The following is a 13,854-nucleotide window of genomic DNA, read 5'->3' as shown; positions in this document are numbered from 1 at the left end:
GTTGCTACTGGTTGCATCAATGCTGTGAGTGTGGCTGTGCCGCTGCTGTAGTGCCCCCTATAAATTGGAGAAGAAATGTGGAATTTGGCCAGCGTGCCAGTGATAGCTGGCCTACTCTTCGAGAAAGATGCCATGGGATCTTTAATGTCCACCAACTAATGCTGTGAGAGGGAATGTTCAGTTGAACGTTCATCTGATGGACGGCACACACATTGATCCCTTTCCCTATCTGTGAAATGCCACAGTTACAGTTTATAGCTGCATCAGGATTCAAACCCAAGCTGGGCAACTCTGGGGCAAGTGTGCTGACCTCAAGGCCATCCTGTCAGCCCACATGGGGTGAACAAACTGTCTGTAAAACCCTGCAATGAGATAAAATAGAGTAAATAAAATAACATTGATATCCTTTCCTTTGTTCACATTAGCATTGTGTCCCTTACAGGTCATCGTTGAAATGGACAACTTCTTGGAATGGCTCCAATCACAAGGTCTGAGAGCAGAAACAGCCCAAGCAGTGATCATTATACTTGGGATTGAGAATCGGAACGTTCTACGAGCTTGTACAGACTCCGATTCATTGCGAACAGAGCTCCTCTCTCTCTCCAAAGAGAAATTCAAATTTGCAATGTATGCTGACTTCTGTAAATTTGTAAAATCTTTTTTGAAGCCGCAGGTTGTCCAGCTTGCAGGCTCTTCTCTGTTGGGAAGTCTATTCGTCAACTTGGAGAATGTTATTCGAGAACTTTCCAGTTTCTGCCAAAAGTTTAGTGGATTCCAAAATGTACAGCTGGAAAATGTTCCTGGTTTCCGGGGAATCGGTTTCAGTGATGTCTGCAACCTCCACGATCAGGATGATGGATTAACACCCAAGTCTGGTACGTCACTGTTTTATACACCCCAGCATGTCAAGAAATACCTTGATGTTCAACCATTAATGTCTTGTTTTTCTTTCTTGTAACGTATGTGTAGATGGTCTCTTTTGGAACAACTTGGAATTGTTGGAGATGTTTAGATTCTTGATATATAGGCATTGTTTTTTCTTCTGAATCACAAATTACAAAGTGTTCCATATTTAACAGCACATTTAAGTTGTCCGCATGCAGGAAGTAGTTTGTTTACCCCTCAAATCGGCATTGACAGTGTGAAGGACATCCTATGGGAGAAAGCATTCTGCTGAAGAGATAATATTTGGCCTGTAAGTTGCAGCCTGGATTGAGAAATCTGTCAGGATGGAGCGGAGGCCTCAGATGTTTGAGGTACACACAGTGATGGACAGGGGAGAAGTTGTTGGGAAGGTGGGACACTTGCAGGGTCAGGGACTGGGGAGTGGGGCATTCGCTGAGAAGGTGTGAGTGTGAGGTGGTGGGATGGGTGGAATGTGGGAGGGGGTGAGATGAGGGGTAACCTGAGAGTGGCAGGATTAGTGAGGAAGTGAGTGGTTAGGGGGGGGGAGAGCTTGGAGAGGGTGGGTTGAGGGGGATGCAGAATTGGGGACATGTAGTGGAGGGTTGTTGAAGAGGGGAACATGTAGAAGGGTGTGGGCTTGCAGTCGTTGTTTGGGAGAGCACCGACACACAGTAGTTTGACACTGCAAAACAACATGAATGGGATTTGATTGCTGTGTGGAGACAACCTTGACAAACACCTTCCATAGATTCCCATATTTAACTTTCTGAGCTAAACATCGTGGGATGGGCGGATGACATTTTTGTTTCATGCACGGAGTAAGGTCGAGCTGTAGCAACCGGAGGATGGATGACAGAACCAGCATTTCTGTGAGAGACATGTTTACAAAATATGCTTCTGTTGAAGAGGAGAAGGAGAAGAAGTGAAGGAGGAGGGGGAGGAGGAGGAGGAAGGAATAATAAATCATGATGAAGAATAACACACGGGGTGCTCATGCCAGATAAACGAGGGAAGAGAAGCATTTCAAAACATTTACAAAGGCTTTTAAAGGAAGAAGTGTTTTCTTCAATGGGCATATCACTTGAGGGTTGTAGTGGGGATGTTTATCCAAATATTACGGAATATTGCAGAGGTGGGAAACGGGGGGGGGGCTGTTTGCAATAGAGTCCCTATACACAAGGAGTTGCAACAACTTTCAATTGCAAGCCATTTTGTATCCCTTGTGCGCTGCGCACCGAACCTGTGCTAATTGCGCATGAGGCGGAATGTGTTCGTTTTCCAATTAAGCTGTCTTTCTCTTCATGCAAAATGAAGATTATATTACTTGATGCTTTTTGCTGTTCTTCCAACATGTCAGAATGAGCATATTTTAATCAGGCAATTGATTTAACCTTTAACATATCACAGAAACCAAGGCAAAATGAAGTGCAATGCCCAAGTAAAGGTTCACACTGATTGCCTAATTTGAGGTACATAGACTAGACTGTTTAAGTAGAATAAACAGAGGTATTGACAGACAGAATGGAGAAATTTGAAAAGTGGAAGAAGAAAAGTGAAAAAGATAAATGGAGGCACGCCAGCCTTCCACACCAGAACTGCACACCATCAACATAGTCGAGAATTCGAGAAGATAACAATTGTGAGTTGGAAAAAAAGAAAAATAAACAGCTTGAGTTGATTGATTGATTGTATACTTTGCCTGAAGGAAGGTCCTTGGCTGCTTGGCAATGCTGATACTGGGTGGCTTGTCATTACCTTCCCAACTCCTCATTTCTTTCAACGTACTGTCAACATTTCATGAAGTGCTGTGCCACTGAAAACATGCACACAGTGATTGTAATCTTTCATTATTTTCGATTTTCATTAAATCTAAAATCTTTCATGTGTTCCCTTTTCCCACAGCTCCTTAATACATGTTTCGACATGATCAATTAGAACCGTGGCATCCACACCGCTCGGGGTACTCGACAGTACTTGATTCAGCGTTGCAAAGTTGCAAAGCAACTACTTTGGTGTTTTCCAATTTTCCATATCTGACTGGTAAACGGCCATGATTTCCACATCAAACAACCTCACCGCAGCACACCAATTTGGTTTCAGACCAGGTCACTCCACCTTGGGCATGCTGCTTCTACTCACCCAGCAATGGATGCAGGCTCTCGATGTCAGACAAGAGATTAGAGCCGTCTCTCTGAACCTATCTCAAGCTTTTGATACAGTCCTGCCTTACTCTGAAAACTCTCTGCTTATGACAAACAAGGCCAACTCCACACATGGCTTGCTGACTCCTCTACTCCAGAAGTCAACGTGTGGCACTTACCAGAAACCTTTCATCTCCTTTCCAGCCTGGTGTTGTCTTAACATGTGAGCTGATGGCTTATGATCATCGGGTCTTGAGTTCAAGCCCTTGTTGTGCCGTTCAAGCCCCTGCAGAAGTAACACGAAGTGGGTTTACTCAACCTGTCATCTTTCAGAGGTTGGCAAAATGAGGACCAGCTGACTGGTAGCATGCATCAGCGGCACAGGTGCGCTTATAGAAAATGATGTAACCAGCAACCACAGGCTGCATATGAAACAACTCACGAAAAAATATTTTCATGAAAAAAATAAGTGACCACAATATTCGTTATTGTTGTGTGTGTGTCTGTCTGTATGTATGTATGTCTGCCTTACTGTCTGTCTGTCCCGAGCATAGCTCCGTGGGTTTTGATCCGATTCTGATAAAATTTTGGTGGGATGTTTATATCATGATCGAGTTGTGTTTTCCTGAGAATGGGCGTGGTGCGCCCTTTATGGGCAGAGCCACGCCCAAAAAACATGTGTTTTTAGGAGGGAGCCAATTTCAATTTGCATCTTCTCCTAGGGTGTTTGTCGAATCTGACAGGGGTTTCAGTATTTGGTTAGCCAAATGGCACCTGCATAGCCCCACGGAGCTCGATTTTTCATTTTCATCCCAAGGTCAAGGTCACAAGGTCACGAACTTGGAAAATTGCGAATTTTGACATAAATTATCTTCTCCGAGGGGTTTGTCGAATCTGGCTGGGGGTTTCGGTATTTGGTTAGCCCAATGGCACCTGCATAGCCCCACGGAGCTCGATTTTTCATTTTCCTCCCAAGGTTAAGGTCACTAGGTCACAAACTTAGAAAATTGCGAATTTTGACACAAAAATCCATCTTCTCTGAGAGGTTTGTCGAATCTGGCAGGTGTTTCGATATTTGGTTAGCCCAATGGCACCCGCATAGCCCCACGGAGCTCGATTTTTCATTTTCCTCCCAAGGTCAAGGTCACAAGGTCACAAACTTAGAAAATTTCAAATTTTGACATAAAAATCATACGACCGCCCAAACTTTGAGAGCTATGATGACAATATTTTTATGCATAATCTTGAGGTCATTCCCCACCTAAAGTCTTGAAACCATTTTGCTCTATCTCGAACACCTTGCCCGTGGCGCCCCATTCAAGTTTGTTTTTACGCTGATTTCATCAACGTATGGATAATCCGAGGAGTGCGAAATGCCATATAGCCTATATGACGTTATATTGTTCCTGGAATGTTCCAGAGGAAGTTTTGCACCAAAGGTCATAATCCTTGACCTTTGAACTTTAAAGTTCACAATGGTCAAATTTTCAAAGTTGTGGGAATCAAACCGGGTTTTCGACCTTCTTCGACAAACTAACTCCAATCAGCTATAGCACGTATCCTGTTTCCTTATTTTAATGTCCATAATATTGTTTTGTGACCTTTAAAGGTTATGCAAAGGTCAAATTTTGAAAGTTGTTGAACGAAACCGGGTTTCGACATTTTGCAACTCATAACCTGTCACTCGTACCACATCATGTTGATCATTTTTATAACTTGGTCAAACATTATCACATTGTCTCATCCTTAACTTCTGAAACAATCTACATCGTCAAATACCGCTCGTCGTCTTCAGACTTGTATTCCTTTAAAATTATTTGCATCAAACTTCACTGCAATGCTTTATAAAAAATATGAATTATTAGATGAGTCTTTTAAAAACGATAAATGTATAAACAGGCGAGCATTGGGTGGCTTTGACACTGGCAATATGGGCACCGCATCAGCGGCACAATCATGCCCCAACCAATGATGCAACTAACAACCAAAAAGGCAGCACACACCACCAACATTTGATAATACACATGGCTTCTACTAAAATTTTCGATTTTCTAAATTTCCGATTTTCTGCCACCACTGCAAATCCTTGAGCGTACCATTTTCTCAGCACCTCCTTCTATATCTACATCCCCCTTTTGCTCGTGTGGCTCACTTTTGTGAGCCAAACGAGCAAGCACCTTTTGGGCAACCACTCCATTTACTTCCAGTAATCGGGGACGAGGGGAGCACGTAAGGGCAGAGTTATCAGAATATAAAATAAATGGAAATTTATACACAAGCACCCATACAGGTGCTGCTGAAAGGACTGGCCTGCACCAGATACAAACCCCCAAAAAGAAATGGACCCCGTCGGGTCTTTATTGATACCCCCAGCACAGAGGGAAGGTGAGCTGGAGGTAAGAAGCTTGCCTGGACCTTCCCGCCTCGTGCAGCCCTTGACGATCTGGTTCGGTGGGAGTCGAACCTGCAACTCGATGCTGCTGCAAGCACCAGGTACGGAGGGTAGCGTCGGGTTCCAGCACGCTCCTCCAGCAAGCGACAAGACAGCGAGCGCCAGCAAACAAGACAGGCAAGCGATTCTCGGCGGGACAGACTCGTATGGCAGGCTGGGTGACCCGGCGTCGGCCGGAGACCTTGCGCTGAGGTAAAGTCCGTGTAATGGCTTTACCATCCACATTCCTTGCTTTCACTGATACAAACTGGTCAGAGTTGTTCAAAGTCAGTTTCTACACTCAGCAGAGCAAGGTCACAGAGTCTGCCTTGAACGATGGAGTCTCTCAAATACGAAAGTATTAGTTTTAAAACTTGCTGAATGATCTCACAGCTGACGATGGAAACTGTGATGTGTAGCATTATCTGAATAGTAATGCGGAGATCGGGGAAGACACTCTCATCTTCATACTGAACAATAAATTTGAGAAGCTCTTCAGGTCTTCATATTTTTATGTTGGCCTGATTTGATAGCAACATTCTGCAATCCAAAATTTCTTCATATAACTGCTGTCCATCAACATCAGAGCTTGTACACTTCGCCCAAATTTTCACACTCTTTTATGTGTACAAATCTGTTGGGCAATGATGAGCAACTTCATAAACTACATGACAGTCTTGGCATAACCACTCGAATGCCAATTCTGCTCTTCAAAATTGCTCCTCAACACCAGGTAACCCTCGAACAAATTTGTGCAGCCTCTGTGCCCGGCTGAGTTGCGTATGTATTATGTCCACAGCCACAGTTGCGAATTTAACTCATTCTTCATTCAAACATGTCATGGTAACCATGGCGACCAGATACCTTGACTCGTGGTTCCTGAAATTGTTATGCACACGACTGGAATGACACCTTTCCTGACCACCACACGTGATTCTAATCCCTTATAATCGCCTCACATGGAAGACACAATGCTCAACAAATGCTATCAGTGCTCAACAAACCAAGCACGGGAGAAAGAGTGAAAAGTTATCCATTTTAACTCACCCTGTATCACAAGTACAATGTAATCAAATCATTGAACTTATATTCCACAGACCGAGATGACACAATCTGTCCCTCGGATTAATTAAATTGACTGACCCTTTTTGAGTCATCCATATACACCTCTAAGCCAATCTCCTCCTCACCAATCCAAAGATCAGTAGTTGCGATTTTGAATTCCATCCCAAACACATTCTGTACTTCATTTGCATAATTCACATTCTCCCCCAAAGCGTCACAGAACGCCGTGCAGTGTAGAGGTTTGATCCGTTTTGCCATATTTTCTCCCATATTTTCCTGAAGGAGGCTATCCGGCTGCTTGCACCGGGTCACGACACATTCCCCGAGCTGCTCCTCATTGTCCTCTACTACTTCCATGTGTGTGTGTTCGTCTTTTACCCTGTCTTTATCGTGTAATCTCTCCTCTACTTTTTCTATCTCCCGTGTCTCTGTTATTTCTTTTAATTCCTGCGTCTGAGTCTCCTCATTTATTATTTCTGTTTCTTCCTGGCTTTCATTAGTTTCTCCCTGGATCTACGTCTCTGTTCCCTCCTTCGTTTTATTTAATTCAGTCTCGACTCGGTCTATCTCCCATGTCTCTGGCAACACTTCTATTTCCCTCGTCTCCATTTTTATTTGTGTCTCCTTTATCAGGGTTTGCCCTAATTGTTGCTTCATCCGACGAGTGGTGTCAATCAAGTCCTGCACCACTAACATTACTCCTTGTGGTGCGACCACACATCCCATCTTATTGCGCTTTTCTACTTCCTGGCTCCTTTTGAGTCGTTCTTCCTCTCTGAGCTTTTTTGAGTTGTTCGTTCTCTTCCCAGAGTTTTTCCATCTCTGTGGATTCCAACTTTGCTCTCTCCTCGAGTTGGTTAATTTCAAATTCATATCGTTTTTGTTTTCTCTCCCACTGTTCCTCATGTTTTTCATTCTCCAATCTCATCGTTTCCTTCATTTTGTTGATTTCCTTTTCCTGTTTTATTCCTTGTTCTTTCACTATCTCCTCGTACTCCAACCTTGCTTTTTCCTTTTGTTGTTCAGTTTCAAATTCATACTCTTTTTGCTTTTTATTCCACTGTCTCTCTTGTTCCTCATTCTGCAATCTCGTTGTTTCCTTCAATTGGCTGATTTCCTTTTCCTGTCTCATTCCTTGTTCTTTGTGTTTTCTATTCCACTGTTTCTCTTGTTCTTCCTTCTCCAATCTCGTTGTTTCCTTCACTTGGTTGATTTCCTTTTCCTGTCTTATTCCTTGTTCTTTCACTACTCTTTCTTGCATCTCTTTCTTTAATCTGGCCTTGTCTTCCAGCTGTTCGATCTGCTCAGTGTGGTTCCTTAACGTTTCATTCTCCGTTGTCTTCCTTTCCTCTCTTAACATCCTCAGTTCGTTTTGTAATCCCGTTTCTTTGTTTTGGTGTTCCTGTAACTCAGAATTTTTTTTCCCATTTTTCCTTTCTGGCCTCCTCACCTCTTTCGCATGCTTCCTTCCACAATTCGTCCCTTCCCTTACCGTATTTCTTTGCTATTTCTATCTTTCGTTCTTGGCTCTCTCTGTCCCAATTGCCTAATCTTACCTTTTCCTTGAGTAGTCTCAATTCCAAATCGTGTTCCCGTTTTCCCTTTTCCAACTTTGTTTTCCATTCTTCTTTCAAGTTCTTTCTATCCTGGGAATTACTAATTTGCTCCTCCTCTATTCTTTTGTTCAGTTTGCTCTTCTCTTGTTCCAGATTTTTCTCTCCTCTTTTTATCGTCTATTCTAGGCTTTCTCTTATCTGATTGCCTGATCTTACCTCTTCCTTCAGATGTTTCAATTCCAAATCGTGTTCACATTTTTTCCTCTTCGAGCTTTTTTTCCATTCTTCCTCCAAGTCCTTCCTATCCTGGGAGATACCAACCTGCTCTTCCTCTATTCTTTTGTTCAGTTTGCTCTTCGCACATTCCAAATTATGGGTATACCACACTACCAAATTCTTTTTCCCACATAGTTTGTCGGCTCTGTTGGCTGTCATATTTTTGCCACCGAATTCGTTCCAGTACATCGGCCAATCGCTGTGATCCCCCGTACACATAATTTTTCTGAAGCTTGTCTGCGTGCCGTTGTGACTTGTCCACTCCACTTTGCACTTCCTCGATATACTCGTCATAACACTTCACCTTTTCCGAGACATCCCCCAATTGTGCCTGAAGCTTGCCAATATTCGCGTAGTCATCCTGCCATGCCTGCCTTGGCACATTCCGCGACCACGTGGTCTGAATCGGTGGCTGGGAGCCCACACCTCGTGTTGTGCCGTTCGCTGTACTATTAATAGCAGCCCGCTCCGTGTTGTGCTGAGGTGCGATCGCGCTGCTATTTTGCGACTTCGAGTCTGTTTGCCGGCAAAGTTCATGCTCAGTATAGGGTGAGCGCCCCCACTGATTATAATTGGTGATGGGGTTATAAAAAGAACCGTCCCGGGCCATGGATTCTACATTAATACTCATTCCTAATCCACCCTGCTCCCACTCGCCTTGAAATGCCATCTTGAGTATCGGAATAAATTTAAAAGCTCATAATTTAATGGAACCGGAGAGTCGCCTCGCACACCCTTGATCCGGTTCCGCTAATTTGGTTTGGTGTGAAGGTGGGAGAGTTTGCACCCCACTCCTCGACACCAGTGTTACAGATTTCCGCCCGCCGGCGTGCGAAGGACCGCGTTCAACCAATAGCAGCCGCTTCGCCCACCGAACGGACAATCCAGTCGCGGCTTTCCGGATCAACGCCGAAAATCAGCCACAGATGTGTTTTTAAGCACACCACAACCTTGTCTCTACTCTACCCGCACCCTACAGGGTCAATCACCAAATTATCGATATGCCCAATTAATCGTGTGAGTAGATTACTGATTGTACCTCAACCGGACCGCTTGGAAACGAGCCGCTGAAGCAGCTCGCTTCCTTTTGGGATAACCGAGAGGGGTATTATCGCGCAGTTCCGTTGGACCCGATCACTTTACCGGCTATTTAAAACCAACTATATTCCGAGAGCAAGATGGCAGCTCAATTAAGGAAAAGACGCAACGAACGGGGTACATTTAAACAAGCACATTTATTTAAGAACAACACATAAGCACGTATAAACAATGATGCAGTCATGCAGGTATGCAAAACACACATGCAGTCATGTATCAATCAAGCAAAAGTAATGCAAAAGAGCTACTACCGTCTATCTATTACGTACAGTCACTTATACAGTTCTACTTGCGGACATGGCGCCACAACATTCATTCAAAAGTAAAGAAAAACCCCAGGACAGACGAGGGGCAGACTGGACCCCTTGGGGTCTTTATTGACACGGAGCCGTGTAGACCGCAGAGGCTCCGCGAGACCGGGCTGGCTACCTTCACCTCGCTGGGGCGGCCCGCGGCGTCCCGGCTCCACGACTCACGGTAAGGCACGGCTCGGCAGGCCACGCGCCTTGGCTCCGCTGCGCTCTCTCCTCCTTTCCACACGCCTCCACAACCTCCCGCAGTCGACGACTCAGCGAGCGACCATGACCTCCAGACCCTTGACAGACCTTGACAGACCCAGGCAGAGAGCGACTATGGCCTGCAGACCTTGACAGACCCCAGACCTTGACAGACTTCCAGACTTTGACCCAGGCAGAGAGCGACCATGACCTGCAGACCTCGACAGACCCAGGCAGAGAGCGACCACGGCATGCAGACCTTGACAGACCCCAGACCCACAGCCCTCTCGTTCCGCATGCCCTTTTATCTTGACGGCGCATCGCCTCTCCCTTCGCGGCGCGCGGGGGAGGAAAATTCCAGGAGAGATCGGCCCGGCTCTTTTGTTTTAAGCGCTGCCTCTCCGCGTCTCTTCTGCACATGCTTTTCGTTGGGGGAGGGGAGGGGGGAGGCCGTCGTCCGTTCTCTCCCGACGAATGTCAGGCCTCTCGCAATCCTGCTGAGGTGGAAACGTGGTGGTGGTTAAGGTGGTTGTTGTAATGGTCACGTGGCTGGCGTTTTGTGGTGGTCGTGAGGGTGGTGTGGTTGGGCGCTTGTGGTTAAGGTCGTTGTGTGAAGGCGGTGGTGGAGAAGGTGTTGGTGGTGGTGGAGGTGGTGGTTGTGAAGCGGTTGGTCCAAAATAACGATAGCAAAAGAAAAACGGCTAACTCAAACATCACAGCCCTGATCACACTAATAATCTCCATTAGACAACGGTGGGGAAATCTATCTGAACACAGACTTATCGGCATAACTGATCTAAGGACCTATATGGTGCTCTCCGAATTTCCACAGCTGTAACAATGTATATATATATATATATATATATATATATATATATATATATATATATATATATATATATATATATATATATATATATATTCAGCTCTTGAAAAAAATGAAGAGACCACTGCAAAATTATCAGTTTTTCTGGTTTTACTATTTATAGGTTTGTGTTTGAGTAAAATGAACATTTTTGTTTTATTCTATAAACTACTGACAACATTTCTCCCAAATTCCGAATAAAAATATTGTCATTGAGAGCATTTATTTGCAGAAAATGACAACTGGTCAAAATAACAACAATGATTCAGTGTTTTCACACCTCAAATAATACAAACAAAACAAGTTCATATTCATTTTTAAACAACACAATACTAATGTTTTAACTTAGGAAGAGTTCAGAAATCAATATTTTGTGGAATAACCCTGATTTTCAATCTCAGCTTTCATGCGTCTTGGCATGCTCTCAACCAGTCTTTCACATTGCTGTTAGGTGACTTTATGCCACTCCTGGCGCAAAAATTCAAGCAGCTCGGCTTTGTTTGATGGCTTGTGACCATCCATCTTCCACTTGATCACATTCCAGAGGTTTTCAATGGGGTTCAGGTCTGGAGATTGGGCTGGCCATGACAGGGTCTTGATCTGATGGTCCTCCATCCACACCTTCATTGACCTGGCTCTGTGGCATGGAGCATTGTCCTGCTGGAAAAACCAATCCTCAGAGTTGGGGAACATTGTCAGAGCAGAAGGAAGCAAGTGTTCTTCCAGGACAACCTTGTACGTGGCTTGATTCATGAGTCCTTCACAAAGACAAATCTGCCCAATTCCAGCCTTGCTGAAGCTCCTCCAGATCATCAGTGATCCTCCACCAAATTTCACAGTGGGTGCGAGACACTGCAGCTTGTTGGCCCTCTCCAGGTCTCCGTCTAACCATTAGACGACCAGGTGTTGGGCAAAGCTGAAAATTGGACTCATCAGAGAAGATGACCTTACTCCAGTCCTCTACGGTCCAATCATTGTGGTCTTTTGCAAACGTCAGCCTGGCTCTTCTTTGCTTCTCATTGATGAAGGGCTTTTTTCTAACTTTGCATGACTTCAGCGCTGTCCCTAGGAGCCTGTTTCAAACTGTCCTCGTCATACACGTCACCCCAGCTGCCGTTTGCCATTCTTTTTGTAGGTCACTTGATGTCATCCTACGGTTTTTGAGTGACATTCGAATGAGTTGGCGGTCATCCCGGTGATTGGAAAGTCGTTTTCGCCTCTGCCAGTCTGTAGCTTTGTTGTCCTCGATGTATGCTGCTTGACCTTGTTCTTATGAACCGCCGTATTTGAAATTTTAAGGATGGAAGCAAAGTGACGCTCACTGTATCCCTCTGCCAGTAAAGCCAGAATTGAACCCTTCTTTTCCTCATTCAAAACTTTTCTTTTCAACTCTTTTGGCATGGTCAATAGTTATTTTTTTGATTCCAATTACTTTTGAGGTACTACTTGCACTGTTTTTGCCATCCAACTGGTCCTATTACAACAGGATAGTAATGACCACAGTACTGGTTTTTATACTTTTCCTTGTTAAATAAGATTCGGTTCAGATAATCACCTAATCAGTACCTCACTAAGTAGAATGAGGTGTGCCTGTGTTGGAATTCAACACACACTGGAATGGAATGGCTGCCATACATGTAGAGATGCTGATTTAATTTTTTTTTGGAGTGGTCTCTTATTTTTTTCCAGAGATATGTATATATATATATATATATATATATATATATATATATATATATATATATATATATATATATATATATATATATATATATATATATATATATATATATATATATATATATACATACTAGCATATACCCGTGCTCCGCACGGAGTTGAATGGGTGGCTAAAGGTGGATGAGGCATAATAGTTGATGGTATGGGAAGCTGGGGAGGGTGTCATTTGGGATGTGATGCACTATGGTTACCTGTCCTTAGTTTTCTAAAGGACCTCCCTGTAGATGACATTTTGAGTGAGTGTCTTGTTGCTGAATGGTCCTTGTGAGGAATTATTGTCCACTTTGATAGATATATAGGAGTAACCTCTTGCACGTGAAAATGTAACATATAGTTGGCCATGGGAGAACACAGGGGCTGGGAGGTATATTCCGAGTTTGTCAAATGTTTGGCCCTGGGATTTGTTTATGGTCATCGAGTATGCGCGTCTGACTGGAAATTGCATCCTCTGCAGTGTGACTGGAAGGGTGGCATCTGATGGGGCAAGTTTAACATGATATAGGCCCAGCCCTAGACTGAACAGGAACAGTGGAGGGTGACCGAGAATCAGAATGCAAATTTCAATGAACGGCACTTTTTGGCGCACATCCGACGATCGAACACCGCTTGGACGCTTTAATTTGAAGATCACACACACAAGACACAACACATGTAACGATGGCAGTTGATATTGACAATTAATGTAATGAACGGCAGTTGTTTGAGTGCATCCGACAATCGAACACCTCTTTAATTTGAACAGTTAACATGCACACATTCAAGGTACAGAATCTATTGTCGAACACCGCGCTTTCAATGAACAAAGAAAAGAAGATAATCCGGGCAATGAAGGGATGACCTCATACCCGTTCCCTGGTTTCCCTCTACCTTCAGATTATAGCCTTTGATGTTATCTGGACGTAGGCCTATTGCAACTTATTTTCGGGTGTTTTTAATATGTACGTTGGATTTCTGACACAAATTGACAGTCTAAGTGACACAGTGACACAAATTGTCATGTCGGCAGCATAAAGGAGCCTTGTTCTTACAGTGGAAGTGATGTCTATTGCATACTACCTATTTACCAGATTTATGTTTGGCAGTGTTTTCAATTTCATGTCCTTCATTATTTTCAGGTGATATCTATCCTGTAAATGGGGAATCCAGACGACCCAACAGTTCATCTATCTCAGAAACTTTAAGATCTGCTTTTGTAAATGAGGATTCAGATGTTCATTTGACAAATGGCAGTCCTGTCTGTTCTGTAACAGGTGAGCAGAAACCTTCAAAATGAACATTC

General features: G+C 43.9%; 1 protein-coding gene and 1 long non-coding RNA gene across 2 annotated transcripts in view; one reads left to right on the top strand and one right to left on the bottom strand.

Annotated features, from left to right (window-relative positions):
* The window catches only part of LOC147021231 (uncharacterized), a 67,005-nt gene that overhangs the window by 51,479 nt on the left and 1,672 nt on the right, over window positions 1-13,854 (top strand). The window contains 2 exon segments of the mRNA XM_085893667.1: window positions 443-875; window positions 13,691-13,825. Coding sequence (XP_085749793.1) covers window positions 443-875; window positions 13,691-13,825 — 568 coding nt within the window.
* Window positions 871-13,854, bottom strand: part of LOC147021230 (uncharacterized) — a 39,990-nt gene continuing 27,006 nt past the window's right edge. Inside the window, exons 2-3 of the long non-coding RNA XR_015061337.1 lie at window positions 3,227-3,333; window positions 871-2,719 (exon numbers count right to left, since the gene is read on the bottom strand). This is a non-coding gene — a long non-coding RNA (uncharacterized LOC147021230). The remainder of the gene's footprint in view (window positions 2,720-3,226; window positions 3,334-13,854) is intronic.

The sequence above is a fragment of the Eptatretus burgeri genome, chromosome 8, assembly GCF_056783735.1.
Source record: "Eptatretus burgeri isolate ZD-2024b chromosome 8, Ebu_testis_v1, whole genome shotgun sequence".
In the NCBI taxonomy this organism is placed as follows: Eukaryota; Metazoa; Chordata; class Myxini; order Myxiniformes; family Myxinidae; genus Eptatretus; species Eptatretus burgeri.
This window is presented reverse-complemented; position numbering and strand designations above follow the sequence as displayed.